General features: G+C 43.1%; 1 protein-coding gene across 1 annotated transcript; it reads left to right on the top strand.

Annotated features, from left to right (window-relative positions):
* Window positions 1-3128: 3128 nt before the first annotated feature.
* Window positions 3129-22545, top strand: SCAF4 (SR-related CTD-associated factor 4; the record flags this gene model as incomplete). The annotated part of the gene is made up of 17 exons (XM_009069252.1): window positions 3129-3264; window positions 5613-5752; window positions 6263-6439; window positions 6788-6888; window positions 7374-7421; window positions 8488-8596; window positions 8885-9052; window positions 10198-10283; window positions 11332-11522; window positions 12506-12606; window positions 13486-13599; window positions 14294-14450; window positions 15563-15717; window positions 17237-17399; window positions 17515-17595; window positions 17680-17868; window positions 22517-22545. Coding segments are annotated over 17 exons (2145 nt in total), but the record flags the coding sequence as incomplete, so codon positions are not given.
* Window positions 22546-22552: the final 7 nt, after the last annotated feature.

The following is a 22552-nucleotide window of genomic DNA, read 5'->3' as shown; positions in this document are numbered from 1 at the left end:
GGGGGTTGGGGCGGTGACGGTGCCTGTGGTTTCTTCCTCCTCCTTCTGAGGATGATGTGCCACACCAAGCGTTCTGACTTTAAGCATGGTATATGTGGTACAGGCCGTGCCAAGTAGAACCAACAAAAGTATATGCCCTCCTTGACATTCAGAGAGAACTCTATATTTGCAAAAACTGCTGTGTCAGGCCTGAAAGGCTGGAAAAAAACGTTCCTTACTTCTCCCCCCAGGGACTGGGTGCCAGTGATGACGCTCCAGAAGTAGAAGCCTAGACTAGGATCAGCAAATGAAATTGAGTATATGCCCCAAATGATGTTCATTACCTTGGAGGTTATCATGCAATAGACATAATACGCCAATAAAGCAGTTCTCATACCATACTTCAGTCCATACACGAGTATTACAGCCGGCAGGTAGTTCCCCCCCATGTGTGGAAAAATATAGAGACTTAGGTACAAGACCCATGTAAGCATTTTTAGCATCATAGCAAATAGCTTCTGCACTACAAAAATTGTAATTCTAACTTTTTTTCAGTATTGGGTCCCACGTTGGGCACCAAAATTTGTGCTGGTTTGAAAGCAAACTGGTGAGAGACTCCAAGTCAGAAGTACAATTTAATAGGGAAAAACAAACCAAAACAACAAGAAATGCAACAGTACAAAAAGGAACCACTGACAGAGTCAGAAAGTAACCTGACACCCTGTCAATCAGGGAGTTGACCGATTAAATGGTGCTGCAGTCCTCCTGGAGTGATGGTTCTGTTGGAGCAGTGATCCCACAGATCCAGTCCTCTCCTGAAGGTCCAGCAGCAGCTCTTGTCCTCTAGGACTCCAGCAGGCAAAGGGCTACCTGTGCTGGTCCAAACCCCAGTTTATATCCCTGTGGGAATGCTTGGTTCCCCCCCACTCCGGGGTGAAGCATCTCACAGTGGGGTGATGTAATTCTCTGCATGCCTGAGCCCCAGACAGCCCATTACACAGAGACAGCCCCCTGAGGGAGCCATCAGGGACCAGGAGATAATGATCCCTGTCCCCACCTGCTTTAACAGCTTGTGGAGAGGACAGTATAATGCATATCACGGGCTACTCCCACACTGCAACCCAGCACACAGTCTTTTTCTAGATAACTTCCCCCAACTTTATAACTAAGCTTTTGAAAGGCTTTGATGTAGTTTCCTTAGGTGGAACATTACACCTTTAGGCCTTGAATCATGTTTTGAAGCTTCTGGATTAACACCTTGGTGAAACAGAGCAGTCCTTCTCCTTTCTGTCTTCTGTGCTTACCATTTTGTTCATCTGAATGAGTTAGACTATCTCCTTTATGGAACTACCTGATATAGGGAATAATGTTATTTATCACATGCTTTAATTAATTCCCAGTTTCTAAACAAAACTGACCTGTAGATACACAACAGATGTGGTTGATATGAAAAGAGAACGATGCTACCTTTTTGTTTTTAAGTAGCCTTTCTGCAAGATTAATATGTGACTGAAAACAAGAGGATTAAATTTACTCATTTTTGGGCTTCATATGATTTTCAAGTCTGGAGTGACAGCCAAAAAATGCTGCTGTTTTAAAGTTCACTGCTTCTTAGACCAAAATCTTATTTTAAAATAGTAATTTCGGGTTCCTCTCCAACTGATGTTACTTTAGCAAACATTCTTTAATCACTTAGCTAATAAAGTTCAGGTGGATTTGCATGGGTGTATATAACTGAGTCACAGTAAGACATTTTAGTGTTGAATCAAGGAGGAACAGAATTGATTCATTCTTAATAGCTACAGGATATGTCAGAAATACTTAAAAGCTGTTGTGTTCAAGTGAGATGATGCAAAAAGGACAGCTGGGTCAGTATCACCTGTGCTCTGACAAGTACCTGCTTGCATGTTCCAGCTGAAGCAGCACAACTAGTGAGACATTGTTTAGTCCTAGACTAAAGAAGGAGAGGCTAATTTCCATCTTATTCCCGAGAGCTGCCTTGTTCCTCCTGTCAAAAAAAAGGAATGAGCTTACAATAGCTGACAGTCAGGGATTCTAAATTAGACCTGCAGTGATCAGTTAGGATGTTTCCCACTTGCTTTTGAGTAACAATGGGAGATGGTTTTCTGATGTCAACATAGGATTGCTTGGGTTAGTGTTGGGGCCTGGCTAGCAGAGGAACTGTAACTTGAGCAATGGTTAAAGGAATGCTTAAGCAATTAAAAACAAGACACACAAAATAGGTCTTGCTGACCTTGTTTCTATCTTTATGCATTCCTGTCTCTTCAATCCAACACCTTATAATGGTCTTGTTCTCTCCTGCTGCCAGGGGTTTTAGGTTTAGTTTTAGTTTTACTGCCTTATAGATAAGATAAGTCATCTGGCTAACAAGCTGGGAATAGTGCTGTTGTCTAAGTTCTCGGGGACACTGTGTAGCTCTTGTTATCAGTTTCCCAGGATGTGAGAGTGGGATGCAGCTTTAACTTGTAACCTCTCATAAGTAAGAACTGTACGCATTGGCAGGTGGAGCAACCAATCTAAAGTTGTGTGATCAGCGCGTAGCTGCATGGACAGGAGACATTTTACTAGAAATACTGTTAGATGCCCTAAATAAAGTTGGCTATCAGAGCATCATATTGGTGTGTGCTGCAGTCCATCCCTCGCAAGGACCCCAACAGGTTAGGAATCAGATCAAGGGAGCAGTCTTCTATGTCACTTTAAAGTTTGGTTCTGGTGTTTGCTGATCTAACTGCTCTCTCCATCAGGGCTTTCCAGCTCATCTTCATTTTCTCTTTTTGCTCACATAGGTTGGTTTTTTCATCCCTCTGTGACCCTCTGTGAAGCAGTGGTGGGGCTGAAGTGACAACTTAATTGTACATCAAACCTGGATGTCTGGCCAGAGCAGTTTTACAGAAATGTCACAAATTGCTTTTTATTAAAGCAGACAGAAAAATAAGTTGGCAGTTTTTCTCTTCGCCAGGTGAAAGGTGTTACTGTCCTGTGCTATGAGACAGGGTTTGATAAGTAGGTGTAGATCGTGCTGAACTCCTGTGCTGTGCAAACCTTGCTTCTGCAAGTACTGAAGATGAACTGGGACTCTGTGGTTTGGAAAGCTGTATTTAATGTTCTGCTTACTTCTGTTTCTACAGAGTAAAATAGTTCGTGTCCTGAACCTCTGGCAGAAAAATGGAGTGTTTAAAATTGAGATAATTCAGCCTCTCTTGGATATGGCAGCAGGAACTAGTGCCACTGCACCAGTGACAGAAAATGCTACTAACAATGAAGGTAGGAATGACACTAATGTCTACTTTCAAAGGGAAAATCCAGTAGCTTGTTTGCTTCCACAGTAAAGTGTCTGCTCTTAGTTCCAGCAGTAACATATCAGTGAACTCCACTTTGTTGTCACAGTTATGTGGAGCAGCTGAACTCATTTTAAATAATGCCAATACAAAGATTAGCAGAATTGAGCACATACTTGGAAAATACCTGAAATGTCTATCATGTACAAGCATCTGTACATACATGTGTGCACACTTGCTGATGACTTCAGTGTCCCCTCTTAAACAAACACTTCATATCTTTTGCTTTGAAATATTTTTCTGTTGTTTCTCAGTTTTGTAATTCTGATGTCATTTTCAATGTTAGAATCCAGATCAGTAAAGTGGGACCTTACTTATATTTCTTTGAATCCACTTAGTACCTGAAAGCAGCAGCTCTTAGTATGTCTCAGTGTGCAGCCCTGAAGCACTTGAACTGATGTTTAAAATCCAGATCCTCACACACTGACAGGCTGCTGGCTGAGAACCACTGACCTGCAGAGAGGAGCAGGGTGGGCCTGCCCAGTGCTTGCATTGACCTATTTTGTGCCACGTAAAAAGCTGAGAGTGAGGCTGTGGAGTTGTGGATGATGATGTGTGTTCCACCATTCCCCCTTTCTCCAGAGGGGCTGCTTGTGGCTTTGCACTCTGTAGTTCACACAGAGCTTTGGGAACCTACTTTTTGCACTCAGTCAAGCAGGTCTGGGGAAAATGTAATGGAGTGGGTGAGGTTTGGGGAGAGACAACAAAATAGTGCTGCACAGCATCACAAATGACACCATCTCCAGCTGTGTTTAGGGAAGTGTGTCCCATTGATGTTACAAACATGGCAGGGGGTGGGAATGCCTTGGCATCCAAGCCTGGGTGCAGAGTGGCAGTTTCACTCTGGTGGGACAGGTGAGGGGCACTGCCTTTCCAGCTGTGGCTCCTCACTGGTACTAACAGTTGGTTGCATTCTGCAGAGGTTTCGTGTACAGGATTACTGATTCCAGTGAGATTATTCAGATGCACTAAAGGGGATAATTTGGCCCTGAAATAAATAGGCTAATGAATAATAATAAATATATTAATGCATTATGTGAAGTAGAATCTGTTTAGCTCATAATACTACAAAGTCTGTTTAGCCAAACAGAGAGAGAGGGAAATGCAGATTTTCTCCCTTGAGCAAGCAAATATCCTTCTGAATATATACAGGAAATAATTGGGGAGTTACGTCGTATTTAAAAACAGCCACATACCTTTTTGTAGTGTTTTTATATTGCATTTAACTTCTGGGAAAATATTACACAACACATTTGTCTGTGCATGCTGCCTGTCAACACTGGACGTATTTGAAGTGCAAACATGAATGGCTTTAAAGGAGTTGGTATTGCAAGGCAAACACGTTTGCTCAGTGTTTCAGACTAAAACAATTCTTCTATCTGTGGAGTTTTGTTAACCTTCACTCCTTGTGTAGCTTTGAAGTAGTCCATCAAGAGAAATTTGCTAAAGAACAGTTACTTGCTCACAGAGTGTAGGAACTGATGGTAATGTTGCTAATTTCTTGGTGCTGCAAAATGTTTGTTAATAAAAGCTTTGTAATCTAAAGCAAAGAGGATGGGAGAGCTAGTAGTATGTCTTAAAGTGTGATCCCAGCTTCAGTAAAGTCCAGTGGAAATGGGAGTCTTTTCCTGGAACAATGAGTAAAAATTACAGTTCTGGTGGGAGGATTTATCCATCAGCTGTAGGTGTGGCTTGTGCCTGTGCAAAAAGGGCATGTGGACAACTGTGATCAGAGATGACAAGTTGCCTGTGAAATAATGTTTAAAACCCTTTAGTTATTGCCAAACTTCTCAGCAAAAGTTCAGTTACTGTTAGAAAATAGAGAATACTAAGAGAAACTCTTCGAATTAGTCATGAGATGGTTTGAAATACTCATCCAAAGGGATGAGCCCAGGTCTGTGTAACCAGAACCACCATGTTAAGTGTATTGCTTAGTGAAGTTCATTGCTTAGTGTTGTTTGAGTTATAGCATTTCTCTGAGCTTGTCTAAACCTGGACAGTTACAAGCATGGAGCTGTGCTCTAAAATTCCATGTGGGACCAGCTCTCAGCTGGGCCTTTGTTCTCCTTAGTGTATGTGATGTGCAAGTGTGAGCAGTGACTGGAGCAGTGCAAGGCAAAAGTATGCAATGTGCATTCAAACAGGTGGTTCAGACAGGTCCTTTTGGGTTCAGTAGGGAATTATAGTCCGACACTTGGTTTAAGGGTGCACTGGACAGTATGGTGAATGTTTTGGAGTAACACAGCACTTCCTCCATCCCTCTGGGACCCTCAGGCTCACCACCCCCTCCGGCCAAGGTCCCTTCAGAGCCACCTCAAGTGACTGCGAACTCAGTGCCCAGTGTGCCACAGCTGCCGAGCTCCGATGCCTTTGCAGCTGTAGCTCAGCTGTTCCAGACCACACAAGGACAACAGGTAACCTGTTTGTATGGTTCCCTTCTAACTTCAGCTTCTATGTGAAATGAGGGGGGAAAAGTGATGGAATTAATATCTGTAATTGGAAGCAAAGCAAAGATTCTCCTTAAAGTCTTCAGGGGAAAACTTGTAGGAGTTTAAAAGTATTTGAATTATCTGTGCCTCTTCCATCCAGTAATTGTGGAATTTGAGGAAATAGCAGTTACAAAGTTTCCAGAACAAGTGGAATATGTCAAACAAAATGTGGAGTTTTATTGTTTGGTCCACTTAAACATTTGTAGTGCTGAAAGGCCTGAACACTGCAACATTGGGATCTGCTGAATTTTGCCACTGTAGTATTTAAAAAGTGACTCTTGGTCTTGCTGAAAGTTCTCCATAGTTCAGTCAGGTTGCTGATGTTCATCCCATGCCATAGTCTGATTTGACGTAAAATGTACATCCTACAACTCTTTCAATGCTTTGTATTTGATTATAGAAGAGTGTATATGTAATGCTATGTGTGTTTTATAGCTTCAGCAAATTCTGCAGACCTTCCAGCAGCCTCAGAAGCCTCAGTCACCTGTCATAGATAACACTGTGATGGCTCAGGTTCAGGCTATTACTGCTCAGCTGAAAACCACAGTAGCACAGGCACCAGAGCAGAAAGCTGCTTTCCCAGCACCCGAGCAAAAAACATCCTTTGACAAAGTAAGTCTTCGTTTCTTCTTTGTGTTGATCCTCTCCAGTTCTATGTGATGGGTGCCTCAGTGTCCCCTGTTTACTAGGAGAAAAGTGGTTCTAGTTTTGTTTCTTCTCTTTCTGTTTGGAGCTTGGCTTCCTCTTTTATGGCTTCTGCATTTGTGAAGCTGAAGAAACCTGGTTTGGGACAATTTTAATTCTGTGTTAGAACATAGATTTTTACTTTTCCTCAGTTCTAACCTTGTCTTCAATTCCAGAGCAGTTAGATATGTACTATAACTATGATAATAAAAATATTTTGGCTGCGAGTTATGTAAGATACAGAAAAAATAGTTGTCACAATGTGATTTCTTTCAGAAGCTGCTAGATCGGTTTGACTATGATGATGAACCAGAGGCAGTGGAAGATTCAAAGAAAGAAGATTCAGCTCCTTCCCCCTCAGTGTCTCAGCCAGCCTTGTAAGTTTTGTGCTATAACAAAACTGAAAAATCCTTGGGATTAGAAAATTGATTAAAATTCCAAGTGACTTCAGTGCTTAACTGTTACAACCCAAATTTAAAACTGTTAAAAATTTTTAGTGGGGTGTTTTTGTGTCTCTTTGCTTTGCTAATCTGGTGTAGGTTTGGCATGTCCCGGCATTGACTGATGACATTGTTCTGTAGAGAAAAGGTCAGTTCTGGTTTCAAGATGAGTTCCATGTTTTTATTGCACAACTAAGTGTGTCAGGGCACCGTTAGGGGGCAGCGGGTTTGCCTTCCTGGCTGGGGAAAAGATGCTATTCCAGACATTGTGGTAGCTTTATTAAAAAATGAAAATTGGCTTCACAGCTTTACATTCTCAGATACTAAATCCCACCCAGATGAGCTTAGACTCCTGTTTCACTTTTGCTGTGCATTGTGCTCAAGTGTTAAATGCCATGACCACATCCCAGTTCTTTCCACAGGACCTCTCTCTCATTCAGTGCACAGGCTGGATGGTGCTCAATACCGGGGTTAGTCCTTTTTTTTTTTTTCCCTGCTTCAGTTCGTGGCCCCATGTCTTACTTTCTGTATATGCATCTAAACCCTGCTCTGAAAACCAGAACCACTAACTCTCATCAACTTTCCTACTGTTTCTCACTTTGAGCACTTTGTTATGCAAGTGTTAGTTAATTAAATGGCTTTTAAGGGAATTGGTAGTATTTTCCCTAGAATTCAGATGGAACTCTGGAGTACAGAGCGATGAGGTAGGTGACACATAAGCACTGCCCGTGTCTGCCCAACTAGAGGCTTTTGGGCATGTTAATGTTCTGTTGGTAGTGCTTCAGAGCCTCTGTTCTTAGCACCTCACAGCTGTGCAAGACACTTCTGGAGGTGTCATTCCAGTATTCCCTGTTTGGGTACACAAAACCAGTAATTCTGTGAAAAACTGATCTGTCCAGAATCATCTCAGAATTGTGTGACACCTGTGTCTTCAAGTACTGCAAAGTTCCATTCCCCATCACTATGAAATTCGTTTATCCCTCTGAAATACTGTTCAGTTTCCTGCAAGCAGGTCCTGTTACCTGCACAGACCTCCTGAATTCCCTGAGCACTGTCCATTCTGTGTGTTGAATCAGGAAGTGAATGGCATCCCTGTAATCCTTGTGTGATACACATCCCCTTCTCCTCTGCCCTGTTTCCTCCCAAACCAAAGGGGTTGTTTGCAGCAAAAGTATAGCCAGATGATTTTCCAGGAGGAAAATAGTTACTTGTTCTATTCTCAGAAGAGGAACTGGAAGGGAAGAAATTTAGCCCAAGGCAGAGAACCTTCCTGAAATATTTCCTTAGGCTGAGGTCTTTAGCAAGCTCAGAAGGACAGGGAGGAGGGAGGTTCTAACCTGTGTGTAGCATTTCTTTAAATGATAAAGGATAAGCAGCCACTCTTTCTCCTTGCTTCTGTTGGAAATGGGTTCATAGTAAAGATAGTTCTTCTGTCTGAAATTGAAGAAATGTGTAAATGTGTATAGAAATCTGTAAAATAGACAGAAAAATCTGCATATCTGCTGACTCATCTCACCAAAATATTCCTGGGTTTAGTGGCTTTCCAGGAGAAGGCATGCAGCAGCCAGTATTCCCTCAACTCCCAAATATGGATCCTTTTCAGCAGCGAATGATGGGAATGCAGCAGGATCCAATGCGTCACCAGGTAACTTCAAGGTTTTCCCTTCTCCCTGTGTGTTTTTCTGTGGTGCAGAAGTAAGTAAGTGGTGTTCCTGTTGTGAGGAGTGAATGCGGCTTAGCCCTTCATCTTCCCAAAGAAACATTCCTGTTCTCTGTCCTAGTCATGTTTTGAACAAGATTCTTATTTTCTACACCTGAATGCATGATCTCATTCATCTTTTGTTGTAGCTTTGCAGCAGAGATACAGTTTTACTTGAACAAACTGGGAAAGCTAATGTAATTTTTGTAAGTTCATGTTTTTTCTTATCCAAAGGTCCCACTTCCTCCCAATGGGCAAATGCCAGGATTTGGCCTCCTGCCTACCCCCCAGTTTCCACCTATGGCTCAGCCTGTGATTCCACCAGCAGCACCTGTGCAGCCAACTTTCCAGTCTCCTTTTCCTGTCCAGAGTGAGTCACACATGCAGAAACCCCACCAGCAGGTAAGGAGCCCTTGCAGTTAACTAACTTAGGTGTCTTTCTCCAGTGTGTTTGGATTGTCGAGGAGCAGAAATGTCAGGACAGCTATGGACAGAGTGTCTGGAAAAGTTAATTTTTAAGGGCCTGGTGGATTGTGAATGTAGAGGAAATGGACTCAGAAGTCTGTAAAAGTTTAAAAAAACCGAGTGTATGTAAACACCTTCCTCTTGTTACTGACGGTTTTCGGGATATAGTTGGGGTCAATAACTGACTGCTATTGAGAAGAAATCAAAGACCAAGTCTATGAGCCTGTGTATTAAACCAAAATGAATATATTTGCCTGTTTTGTTCCAAGAAAAGGAAATACTAAACTGAGAAACAGAGATGGTACCAAGCTGTGGTGACCTGTGATGTCACAGATTATAGAAATCAGTTCTGCTTCCCACCTGGAATAAAGGGACAGTTCTCAAGAGTATCTTTATAATCAGTTTTTACCCTAGAATTGTATTGAATCAGTGCATTTTGAGAGATTAATTGTTTGGATATTCCCTGCCAGGATCATGTCATGACAACCATTTAAAGTTTGGGCAGGACACAATATGTTGTGGATTGGGAAGCTGTAGAGCATTTGGGCTAGGAAGGAAGAGCTGTGCTGGAATTAATTTACATTTTTTAAGCAGGTTCTTGCATTTTATGTATTGCTTTGGTGACTGATTCATTCTTCAGATTTGTTGTCATTTGCTTATGTATCTGGCTTAGAGCAGTTCCTTCTAATATCGTGGAGAAAAGTTGTCTAGTAGACCTCACTTGATTTTGATGACAGAGCAGGATCCAGTGACTAATGTTAAGGAACATAATCATATTCTGTGGTGGTGCTGAAATAGACTAAAGTATGGGATGATGATGATGATTTGGAAGTGAGAATGGTGTATATTATTTCCCTGATGTATTTTCAGTGGTTATGTTAAGTACATATAACACTGGACCCTCTCCCTGTTAGTGACAACAGAGCAGTGGGGAAGCTTGAGGAGAGGCCCATTGCTTCTAAATTTCACGCATTTGAATATTCAGTAGAGTTTTAGAGCTGTTACCTAATTCTGTCTGGGCATGAAAAGAAATACAATGCTTGTGCTGCTCACCTGTAACACCAGTCAACTTCCTATTTCAGGATATGGAAGTGGAACAGCCACCTATTCAGGAGGGAAAGCGACATGTTTCCGACAGCAGGAAGTCAAGATCTAGATCTGCATCAAGGTAAATCCGGGAAAGTTCTTTTGGTGAGGGTATATATTGTTTCAGCTGTTGGAGTTTAGCATAAGAAACTGCACTATGTCATGTCCAGAGGCTTGGAAGCAGTTGGCTAGCAGTGTATGAGTCCTGAGGACAGTTCTGCTCTTTGTCTGGAACTCAGGGAATCTGGTGCTGTGCTGCCACAACTGCCATGGAGGTGTCTTAATCTCGCTATGGACAACACTAGTGACATTTCTTGGTAAAATCAGGACTATCAAGGGCTTTATTTGAATACCCCTTAAAGAGGCTCTTTCAGTGTCTCCTGTCTGAGAGGAGCTGTTTGTAAATGCAGCCAAAAGTTGTGTGTCCTGCAGCGCAGGAATGAGAAATAGAAGGCTTATGAACCTCTGAGAGTCACCTACCTTGTAAGGAAAGTTGGATATCTTACAGTTCTTACTAGGAGAGAGTAACTTCCATGCCCCTCAATATAGAGTACATTTTAGGGAAGCAGAGTGTTATAGTTTCATTTTCTCTGTGCTCTAAGGACACTTGTAATGAAAACATCTGTGATCAGTGTGCTGTGGGACTTTGCCTGGCACAAGGCAGTATGTCATGTCTCAGCTGACCTAAGCCTTCTCCTTTGCTGACTTTCTTATGACTTCTTTGAAGGTATACTCTGTCTTCCAGACCTCTAGTGGTTTAGAACTTGAATGTGATGTAAAATACAATTCCAGTGGTAAATTTATTTGCCATCTCTTTTTAAGCTGTTTTTTCATACAAGCAAGAAATGTTTTCCTCATTGATGCAGATGCAACTTTTTCCTGTGTTAATGTGGACACAGTTTTGATAGCAAACTTCAGCACAAAATTAATAGAAGATGATAAATTGGAAAACAATCAGCTGTTGAGTGCATGAATAAGCTGCTGCAACGATTTGTTGTAGCTCTGATTTATCTGTGAGTGAACTTGGCTTGATTCATTTTTTTTTTAGCGAATGAACTTTCACCTGACTGTTGAAATAGTTACATTGTGAGTCAGACAGGTTGAACACAGGTGGCTGTTGTTGACACCAGGTCCCCCAAGAGGAGACGTTCCAGGTCTGGCTCCCGGTCGCGGCGGTCACGGCACCGGCGGTCACGGTCGCGCTCCAGGGACAGACGTCGGCACTCACCCAAGTCGCGGTCACAGGAGAGACGGGAGCGTGAGCGGGAGAGGGAGCGCAGGTCCAAAGGCCTTCCCCAGATCAAGGCAGAAACTGTTAGTGGTAAGTTCATTCTGTCTATTCATTGCTGATGGAACTCTGCACGTTCCCGTAACACTCTTTTGGGTGATACTGTTTGTGTTCCCTTTCTTTGGGTTTAATGCTCCTTGCTGTGGTTTCCAAGACTCATCCAAACAGAATCGGAGTAAACTGCACTATGATTTGTTTTCTGAGCTGTTGTAAAGCTGGCAGGAATTACATTCACCACACCTCCTTGCACTTCCTTTCCTTATAGTTGTCAGTTTGGCATATTGGGAATATCTCCAAGTTAGAACTATTTTGGCTGTAAAATGAGAAAAGGCTGAAAGCCTGTGTTTTTCTTTGCCTTTCTTTGAGACATAAAGCAAAGCAGATTAACTCAGCTTCTTCTTGTTCAATCATAAATGATTATGTATTTTGTAATTACTCAGTGTTGTGTCTCTCAGACCTAAAGGGAGCTTTGACCTGGAAAGCACACAGGCTAAGGTTGGATTTCTGAAATAACCCTGGCTCTGCCTGTGTTTGTAGATCAAATGTGGTAGTTGTCCTCTGAGTATTCCTAGGGAGTGTGGAATCTTCTCGGGACTCAGCAGGTAAAATGAAAACATTCTGTCTCTTACATGAGAGAGACAAAAACCTGAACAGTTCTAACTAGCCAAAACCTGCCAAGTGACAACCCCATTAGTGTAAGAGAAATGCAGACCCTTAGTAACTGTTCATTGAAGGCTCACACTGGCAGAGGTGTGAGTTGTGCTGCTGCCAACGCCTCTCCTGAATTCTGTCACACAGTGCTGTCAAATCAGGTTTGTATCACTTAGTGGAGGACACATGGATGACTATTAAATGTTGCTGTAGTGATCTGCAGTGAATGTGATGCTTTGAGCTCGTTTGCTGGTTTATTACGCTGAGGCATGAAGTGAGATGAGTATGTTGGTTACTCTTCCCTGGGAGAAAGAGCTCGTGTCAGTGCTGGCTCTTACAGTCTGTGTTAACCTCTCTGGTTGCAGTGTGCAGTACCACACTGTGGGTAGGACAGCTCGACAAGAGAACAACTCAGCAGGATGTTGGAAGTCTTTTGGAGGAGTTTGGCCCAATTGAATCCATCAATGTAAGTATAAGTGGTGCTGTGGAAGCTGCAGTTAATTTGGCTGAGTTGTATTAAAACAAGAAGGCACTTGCTTTGGTTTCTTGTAATTTAAAAATGGTCATAAAATAAGAGAATATTACCCCATTTCCATAAAAATCCTGCTTTCTCTGGTGAATGAGGAAGGGCTAGCAAGGAGATGGCTTCACAGTTACATTGTGTGCTGCTGAGTTCCTTGGCTGTCCCTGTTGTTTGATTACAGAGATGTGAGGTCTCAACTGGTGTTTTTGTTTATCCTGTCACTTTAGCCATAGACACAGAGAACTATTGTGATGTCCTGCTGTATTTAAGGATATTTTCATACATAAATGATAGCTTTAAAATTTCATTGAAACAAACAAAAAGAAGTGACTGTCTTCCTATTCCCAGATTTTGTAAAACAACATAGGAGTTTTTTTCTCAAATGCATTACAGATAATAAAAATTACTACAAAACTGCAGGTGGAAGTGACTGTGGAGGTGCAGCTGGAAGCTCCTGGGATATGGAATGAAGGGGGTATTTCTGTGCCTTCCAACAAGTAACAGATTGCCAGAGCACAGTATTTGCATGGACACTACTGTTTAGCAATTTCAAAGGATTAGATATACAGCAGTCACCCACATTCTCACATGGAGTAGAGTTCAAAGCTTTCCACATCAGAAGTTGAGGAAGTTTTAGTTTACTAGAAGTGTGCATTTACAGAAGATACTTTTTTTAAGAGGCTTTCTTAACTTCTTCGATAGTCCCTTCCAAACATCCATAGCCCCTTTTGGAACAGCACTGTTGTAAGTGCACACTTGTGTATTGTTCTTTGCTCTGTTATGTGCTAGCAAAACCAGTTTTTCCCCTTGAACCCCATGCAGATGATTCCCCCCCGAGGATGTGCCTACATTGTCATGGTGCACAGGCAGGATGCCAACCGTGCGCTCCAGAAACTGAGCCGAGGCAACTTCAAAGTCAACCAGAAATCTATCAAGGTACTCCTTGGGAAGTGTCAGCCTTTCCAAAGCTGTTGTCATTGCGGTCATCCTTGTCCATCTTTGATGAGCTTTGAGTGTTTCAGACTGTTGTGTGTTCTGGAGATGGTATCGTGTAAGCTTCAGTGAGTGGAGCACTTCTTCCCTTGAGAATTATTCTTTCTGATCTGTAATGGGGTTAGTGGAACTTGTATCAGTTTCCTTGAGAGATTGCTAGTAATCGTCTATTTCACCAACAGAAATGGTGTCCTTTCAGTCATTCCAGGGCACTGGAAGTGTATGTTTCTTGTTGTCAGTTATTTATCTTATAACAAGATCATTATAATTACAATCCTATGAAAAGCACTAATATGAAATAAAGAAGAATGCAGTAATTAGTGACGTACTTCCTTCTGCAGAATATCATGTTAGAGCATGCCCCTGCCCTCCAAAGGGAAACAGAATTAATCCAGGTGACTGGGGAACATGGGAAGAAACTGGCTTTATACATCTTTACAAAGGATGTGCAAGAGCCAAGCTTAAGACATAAGAACTAAGTCTGCTTTAAAGCAAACTTACTTCAGAGTTGTGTAACTGTTTCAGTTATTCTCTTTGCTCTTTAGCCTCAAATGCTATCACTGTTTTGTGAGAAGGAAATGTTAAATGTATTAAAATAGAAACTTTTTACTGACTTCTATGTATTTCCCCTCCCAAGATTGCCTGGGCTCTGAATAAAGGAATAAAGCCAGACTACAAGCAGTACTGGGATGTAGAACTAGGTGTGACTTACATCCCATGGGACAAAGTCAAACCTGAAGATCTTGAAAGTTTCTGTGAAGGAGGAATGTTGGACAATGAGACCCTTAGTCCAGGTAAGGCATTGCTGCATGTTCAGTTCCTGTGCAGGCCTGGCATTTATAGGGACCTAATGGAATTCTCGTTATCTTGTATGTGAGCAGTGGAAATAACAGGATTCTCCAGTTGTAGTAAGAAAATTATACCTGTTAGAATCAGCAGCTTCAGATCAATACAGAGTTGCTATGTTGTGATTTTAGAAGCAACAGTGAATAAATCTAATATTTGAAAAATAAGAATGACCTAAAGTTCTTTGACTTAGTACTGTAGACTTCTCTGTTAGTTTTAACCATTGTGTACTTCCAGTTATTGGAACATTATTTCAGGGTCCTCTCATTCTGTCTAATTTGCCCTAATTAGAATCACAGACTGGTTTGGGTTGAAAGGGCCTTAAAGCTCATCCAGTTCTACCCCCTGTTATGGGCCTGTCCAACCTGGCCTGGAACACTTCCAGGGATGGGGCAACCACAGCTGCTCTGGGCAACCTGTGCCAGTGCCTCAGCACCCTCACAGGGAAGAATTTATATCTGATCTAATCCTTGCCCTCTGTCAGTGTGAATCCATTCCCCCTTGTCCTGTCACTCCAGGCCCTTGTATATAGTCTCTCTCTGTCTTTCCTGCAGGCTCCCTTCAGGTACTGCAATTAGGTCCCCCCAAAGCCTTCTCTTCTCCAGGCTGCACAATCCCAATTCTTTCAGCCTTTCTTCATAGCAGAGGTGCTCCATCCCTCTAATCACCTTGGTGGCACCAATTGTCTGGTGATAATTGTATATGTGTCATAACAGTAGCATCTGTTCATGCTGAACACACAAAAACGAGTTGAGTGAGTGTTTTAAACAAAGATGTAACGAAGTATAAACATAACCTCAGGGTGTTCCAGTCTTTATGCTTTTCTCTTTTGCTCTCAGTGCAAAGGATTGTTAAATGACTAAAGAAAGGAATAATTTTACTTGCTGATGCAGTAATTTGCTGTACTGTGTTTAAATGCTTCTTAGCTCTGTGCTGCTTATTTGAGTATTTTCAGTTAGGTCAATTTTGTAAACATCTCCAAGCATGGTGGTTTCACCTGGCACTGCCTGTCTGCTTCCTCTGAGCTGATCCATGTCTGTTGGGATTTTGTTTTGCGTAGAGTGGAAGGGAATTCCCAAGAAGTCTGAAAATGAAGTAGCTCAGAATGGAGGGGCAGAAGCTGCACATAGTGAACCAGTGTCACCTATACCCAAAGCTTTACCTGTTCCAATTCCTGTTCCCATGCCTGCGCCAATAACAGTACCTCCTCCACAGGTGAGAGTTCTCTCATTTGATTGGGATAAATAAGCAAAAATTAATAACTTAGTGTAAAGAGAGATAGGAAATGTCGTGAATGGCAATGTGTGTGTGTGTCCACCTGAAGTCCAGTGTGTGAGCTGTTGCTTCAGATAAAAGAGCAGCCCAGTCTCAGCCCAGAACAGTCCTTTTCTGCTGAGTCCCAGTGGCAATGGGAGACTTGGAAAAACCCCAGCCCATTATGGTTTGGAGCATGTTTTGTGCCCAGAGCATCTGGATTTATTTCCCTGCAAAGGGATGTAGTTTCCGTGTCCCAGAACAGCCCTGGGAACTAAGTCAGCACACAGTTAGTGGGAACGATGGAGCTTTTGCTCCAAAACCTCATTGCTGCTCTAGTGCTAATGTGCACAGACCATGTGTGTCTGCCAGACCTTTGTTTGAAGCACTGTAGGACAGTAATTTTAATATCTGTTCTCTCAGTCATGGAGGAATTATTGCAGGAGTCTTTTTTTGTTGATGGGCTGAATTGCATCTTCAGTTTTGTGATTGGTTTTCTTTTTTTTTTCTCCTATTTTCCTAGTTAAGTTTCCCTCTAAGGAAAAGCTTTTCTTATTGACAGATGCATTACTACTTTTACATCAGTAGTTTCTTGTCACTGCTCCCAAATGGGAGGGAGTGTGGATAGAACTGTTTTGTGTCTTGAGGAAATGTGATTTGTAAACTACAATGTGGCAGACACTCAGAGAAGATCAAGAACTCAAATTCTTTGAAGACATCTCTAATTTAGCCAGTTATGTGAATTGAGAACATAGGATGTTGAATTCTGGGTTGTTCCAACACAGAATCCTGATGTGCTGTGAGGTATTATTAGTAAATGAAGATGTGAGTCAAATTTCTAATTTCAGTGGGATTTAGTAGATGGTAACTGTATTAAATAGTAGTGATTTTGTTTATTTTTCTTAAATTTGTGCTGAAAAAGAAAGTGTCAAGAAAAAAATACAGTTTCAGAATATATTGAGTGTGCTCTTTGCTTCCCTTTGCCACAGCAAAATATCTGAAGCTGATGAGGCTAAGAAACTTGTGTCTGCTTGATATTAATCAGAATTTAAAAAAAAAATACGGAAACACTAGTCACTCTAACGTAATGTACAAACCGAGGTAGTGAGAAAGAAACAAGAGAAGGTTTTTAGTTGCTCTGAAGTCATACGCACTCCATTGGATCCTGCTGGATGGAGATGAATCCCATCCACTGTGTTCAGGAGCTGTGGAAGTGAGTCCCCAACATGCATTAACACCCAGTTATCACAAAGAAGGATTTTTTCTAAGTACAGAAGCAAACAAGATCAATGTTGATACTTTATGTGGTAGGAGTTGTTTGAGTGCTAACTAGGTCTCTTGTGTAAGTCTCATCTTGTGCAGAGTAATTTCAGGTCACTGAAATGTGCTGGACAGCATGGGACAGCAGTCCCCAGCAAAACTGGGGGCTGATCATCCAGGCAATTTGGGTAACACATCTTCCCCCTTTCTTTTTTTCTAGGTTCCACCACATCCATCAGGGCCTCCTGTGGTTGGTGCCCTCCAACCACCTGCTTTCACAGCACCCCTAGGAATTCCACCCCCTGGATTTGCTCCTGGAGTGCCACCACCGCCACCACCTCCATTCTTACGGCCTGGGTTCAACCCCCTGCATTTACCCCCAGGTATGTTGGGGGGTGTGTACTGTGGTGGGTGAACCTGAGGGCACAGAGCCCTGCACAGCCTGCACAGGGGTGTTGTGGTACTGTCACACTCAGGGGTACTATGTGCTTCTTGTAGGCTTCCTCCCTCCTGGGCCACCACCACCCATAACTCCTCCAGTCTCTGTTCCGCACACTCCAGCAGTGAACATCCCAAACTGTAAGTGTTGAGGCCTGTGCAAGGCAGGGATTGTGCAGGTGGGAGAGCTGACTGGGGGTTAATGTGTCAATGCTTGTTCCTTAGCTACAGCAGCTGGTGGGAGTGAGGACACTACGAAAGAGTCGTCTGTAGGAAATCCCATCCCAACAGTAGTTTCTGGAGGCAGAGGGAATGCTGAAAGTACCGACAGTTCCAAAATCTATGGGACTGTCCCACCTCCTGTAGCGCCAGCTAATGTCCCTGCTCCTGTCACCCAGGCTGTTCCACTCCTTGGTAAGTTCAGTCTTGTGTAAGTGGTCCCTGAAGGTAAAATTCCATTCTGAGTTTGGTACCGACTTACAGTCCAGAGGAAAGGGAAGCACATTCTTCTCAACTTGTTGAAATTTCTGCCCTTCTCTTGGCTTTGAAGTCATTATTAGAGGCTTGCTTTTGCACAGAGGTGCAGTAAGTATTTTTATGATTGAAGATCTGTTTTCTGAAGAAACACAGGCATAAAGTATAAGGTACAAACTCACATGCTGTCTGCTTTTAACCATGGAGGTTTGTACAGCACAGAAAGGGAACTTACAAGAACACATCTGTGTGACATACAAACTGGGTTTAGACTCAACTATTACATGTATAAAATCGACTTACAGAGAAACCTTTTTTAGTGTATTTTATAAGTCTGTGAAGGTGTGGTGCATATTTTGTAGGTATAGAATAAATTGTTTTATTTAAAGGGAAATTGAAAGCTTTTATTCAGCCTTGCAGTGTTACAGGTTTTGACACCTCTTTAAGAGTATTATTTAAATATTACCAGGTGGTACTTGGACTACAAACCCAAGCTAACATGGGTGTCTTATATAAATTAATGTTTCCTATACATACAAACTTGGTCAGATCTACAAAGAGACTGTGCATGCTGTTACATGGCACAGAGCTCTCTTAAGTGTTTATTTCGAGATGGCCTTCAGTGGGCCAGTGTCAGGAATTTACTCCAGAGACTTCTTACCTACAAATTTTAGTGAGATCATTGCATTTATGGGACTTCAGACTTCTAAATGAGAGCCTTAACAATGAATGAAAAAGCTCATTTTGGCTTAGTGTGTTTCTGCCCAGAACTTCACAGTGTTCCTTGAAAAATCCCTCAGATTTGTCTCCCTGAGAGCTCTCTGCTCTCAGTGATGTGATGGCTAAATTTTCCAGCCATGACCAGTGATTTTTGGATCCTTCATGTTGAAAACTTGACATAAGATCCTTTTATAAGGCAATTTTCAGCAAGCAAAGAGCTGCTTCTCTCTGAAAATCACTCTGCTGCTTTTCAAACTCCAGCAAAGCAGGTGTGCAAACGCAGCAGATGATTGTTCTAGAGGATCTTGGGTCACTTGGCAAACAGAGCAGAGCTTAAAAAATCCTGTGGTGACACCATGGAGAAGTGTGTTGGGTTAGGGAGAGTTGGACATTTCATAAATTCACATCTTCATGATGAATTACACTGTCTGTAATGGCAGCACAGTATTACCAGAGTTGTGGGGGTTCATGGGACTGTCTTGTACAGCATAGCCTGAACTTGTTCTTCCAAGCCTTTGGAATGTATGAAGATCCTCTGCACTTGACTGCACACGTAACAAAAAGGTTTTACAGAATGGAGATGGGAGTGAAGTAAGTTCTGTGCCCACATCAGTTCTGGGACAGTAGCTTCTTTTTATTCTTACAAATCCAGAGAAGCTGAATGTGAGAAATCTGGAAATCAGGAACTTGCCTTAGTTTTTATTAACTTATTTCCTGAGTAGTTGAGGCAGATCAAGTCATCCACGTGATCTGGGTGACTTCTCTCAACGTCCATGCTCATCAGTGAAGGGAGAGGGGGAGCTTTTCTCTTTGTAAGAATACCCATGTGAGCTCACAGCAGTCCTGGACCAATAGCTGAGATCTGTGTGTTTACTTCAGCTATAGCATTTGATGTTCATGAGTGTAATTTTTCAAGGAGTTATTTGTAATCAAGGACTTAACCTTTCCATCCAGATGTTCCAGAGTTACAGGGCACTGTCCACAGTTTAGTATAAGTACAAGGAAACTAGAAGAAACAGATTATAGTATGTTATGTGATTAAAGATAACAGATTTATATCAGTTGTCTTGGCTTCTTAAAACCTTTGAGTAAGTTAACACATACTCTTCTTAAAAGCACTTTGATTCACTTATCAACTGAGCCTACATAGCTCTGCGTGTGGGAGAGCAGAGTGAGTGCTCCTTGGGCTGGGAGAAGAACAAGAGAGAATATGTCTTCCACCAGTTGTGCTGATCTGGAGAGCAAACTGTGTCCTGGGCTAATCCCCACAGCTTAGGCAGCAGGTGAGGGGGGATTCTGTCCCTCTGCTCCACTCAGCTGAGATCCATCTGCGGTGCTGCATCCAGCTCTGGGGTCCTCCCAGCCCAGGAAGGGCATGGACCCATTGGAGTGAGTCCAGAGGCAGCACCAAGATGATTAGAGGGATGGAACACCTCTGCTATGAGGAAAGGCTGAGAGAATTGGGATTGTTAAGCCTGGAGAAGACTTTGGATTGACCTAATTGTAGCCTTCCAGGATCTGAAGGGGCTACAGAGATGGAGAGAGACCATTACAAGGGCCTGGAGTGGCAGGACAAGGGGACTAGCCTTACACTGACAGAGTGTAGGTTTAGATTAGATATTGGGAAGAAATCCTTCCCTGTGAGTGTGGTAATGCACTGGCACAAGTTGCCCAGAGAAGCTGTGGCTGCCCCATTCCTGAAAGTGTTCTAGGTCAGGTTGGATGGGGCTTGGAGCAACGTGGCCTAGTGGAAGGTGTCCCTGCCCATGGTAGGAGATGGGCCTGGATGAGCTTTAAGGTTCCTTCCAACCCAAACCCTTCTGTGATTCTGTGAAGTGTCCCTTGAAGTCTTGCCCTTCCTGTGCTCTGAGCAAAGAGCTGCCCAGACTGCACCAGCATTCCTTCAGGCATGGCACTTGCAGTCTGTACCACAAGTTGTACTGAGCATTTGCAGCAAACTGGGATGTGTCTCTGGACAGTTCCAGTTTTGAGTTGGTGCCTGATGTGCTAGCAGAGCAAGAGACTCTCCTAGTTCTGCATGTGCTTCAGCCTCCACATCCAGCAGGGGCTCACAGTTGCAGTGTTCAGCTCCCCTGCTGCTGCAGTTCCGAGAGAAAGAGAAGGAGTTCCAGGTACCATTGTGCTGCCTCAGTGCTGCATTTTGTGTGCAATAAGGTTGGGAAATTAAAAGACTTGTACTTGTTAAATGCAAAACTTCTCACCTCGTGTTGGTGCTCCAGTAACCCACACTCCTCTGGAGCAGAAGCACTGGCTCACCCTCTGCAGCTCAGTAGTTCTCAGCTATTTTAGTCTGCCTTACTTTTAATCTTCTGTGGAAAACTAAAATACTTACTTATCAACAGGAATATCCCCTAACCTCAGAATTCCTGGGACACATCATTAGCCATGTGTCTGTCTAGTCAGATGCACAGTACTGAGTCACAGCAGGAGTTTCACCTCAGTGATGACAGACCTGGCTGTGACCAGGGGAGGGAGAGGGCTCTGCATTTTAGAGGTAAAAGGGAAGGAGGAAAAATGTGCTGTTGCTGGTGGCAAATTTCTCTCCCAAGAGTGTGACCTGTCGAGCTGTCTTAAGTGGCTGCTTGAAGGGGAAGGTAAAGGATGCCATGGACTGGATGAATATTCCCATCTCTGTCCTGAGTTGTTCTCATTGGCAAAGTACAGTTTCCTTCCAACAGGAATATGAAGAGCACTTGGATGCAAAGGTTTCGGTCAGAGATGGTCCTAAGCATAAGTGGTGAGGTGAAGGGACAGAAGGGGAATGGAGCTCCCCACACAGCTGCTTGTGGAGCTGAATCCAAGTGCAGTTTTCACTGCTTACTTTGCCAAGTCTTTAATTCCAGCATTAATTTCCACAGCCATTTTTGTTTTGCCCAGGGTAGGAGTCTCAAAACCTCCATTCTTAACTTTGATTTTTGTGCAGAAATAATACATATACAGTCTGAACAGATTGATGCAGGAGCCCCATGCTCTCTCCCAGACAGGGACTATGTTTTGAGAGCAGGAGCTGCTGGTGAGCAGAGAGGTGCAGTGTGAGGGCTCAGGGAGCACAGGACAGTTTGTTGCTGGTTCAGACTGAAGGATTCCTCACCTGCCCACTGGTGAGAAGTCCTCAGCTGGAGCTCAGAGTTCCTCCTTCATTCTGGCTCAGTTGTGTTGATGTCAGTGAGCTTTGGGCTGAGCTTTCTCCTGTAATGTTTTAAGAGTTACTTTTTTTCCTCTTCGAAGAGTGTGTTAAAAACAATAATGGAAATGGAAGATAGTTGGTGTTGGGTATGTGCTATAAAGGAAGAAATATTGTATTAAAAAAAACTCAGAAATTGCATGTTGCATTTCCTCTTAGTTTACATTGCAAGGTTTATTCTGCTGAATGAATCCTTGTTGTGTCCCTTTTCTCTGGAACAGCAAATAGAACAGCTGCACCCTCACCTCTGCTGCTCCTCCTGCACGAGGCTCTCGCTGATGGCCAGTGCAGCTCTGAGGCATCTCAGGTGGTGTCTGGAGGATAGGGGAAGTGTTTAAAGCTGCTAAAGGCCTGAGGTGTTCTTAACTGGACGCCTGGAAGCAGGGCCCCTAGGAAGGGGTTTGGGCCGCAGGCATTTGTGGAAGCACAGGCCAAGCTGGAGCTGAGGGAGAGCTCTGCCCGGAATGAGAGCAGAGGAAACGTTTGGGATTGGTGGTTAGTTACTGCCTTGCAGTGGTTCTCTCTTCCAGCAGTACGGAGGTCTGTTTGCAGTCGGTGCTGCCTGGGCGGTTCTGTTTCCCGGGATAATGGAGAGGGTCCGAAGTCAGGGAAACGCGTTGTGTTCTCCTGCCAGGCTCTGACTGTCCCTTGTGTTCCCCGCAGGCACTCAAGGCGTGGCGCCGCCGCCGCCGGCGCCCG

This window comes from Acanthisitta chloris, unplaced genomic scaffold (assembly GCF_000695815.1).
Source record: "Acanthisitta chloris isolate BGI_N310 unplaced genomic scaffold, ASM69581v1 scaffold20612, whole genome shotgun sequence".
Classification (NCBI taxonomy): domain Eukaryota; kingdom Metazoa; phylum Chordata; class Aves; order Passeriformes; family Acanthisittidae; genus Acanthisitta; species Acanthisitta chloris.
This window is presented reverse-complemented; position numbering and strand designations above follow the sequence as displayed.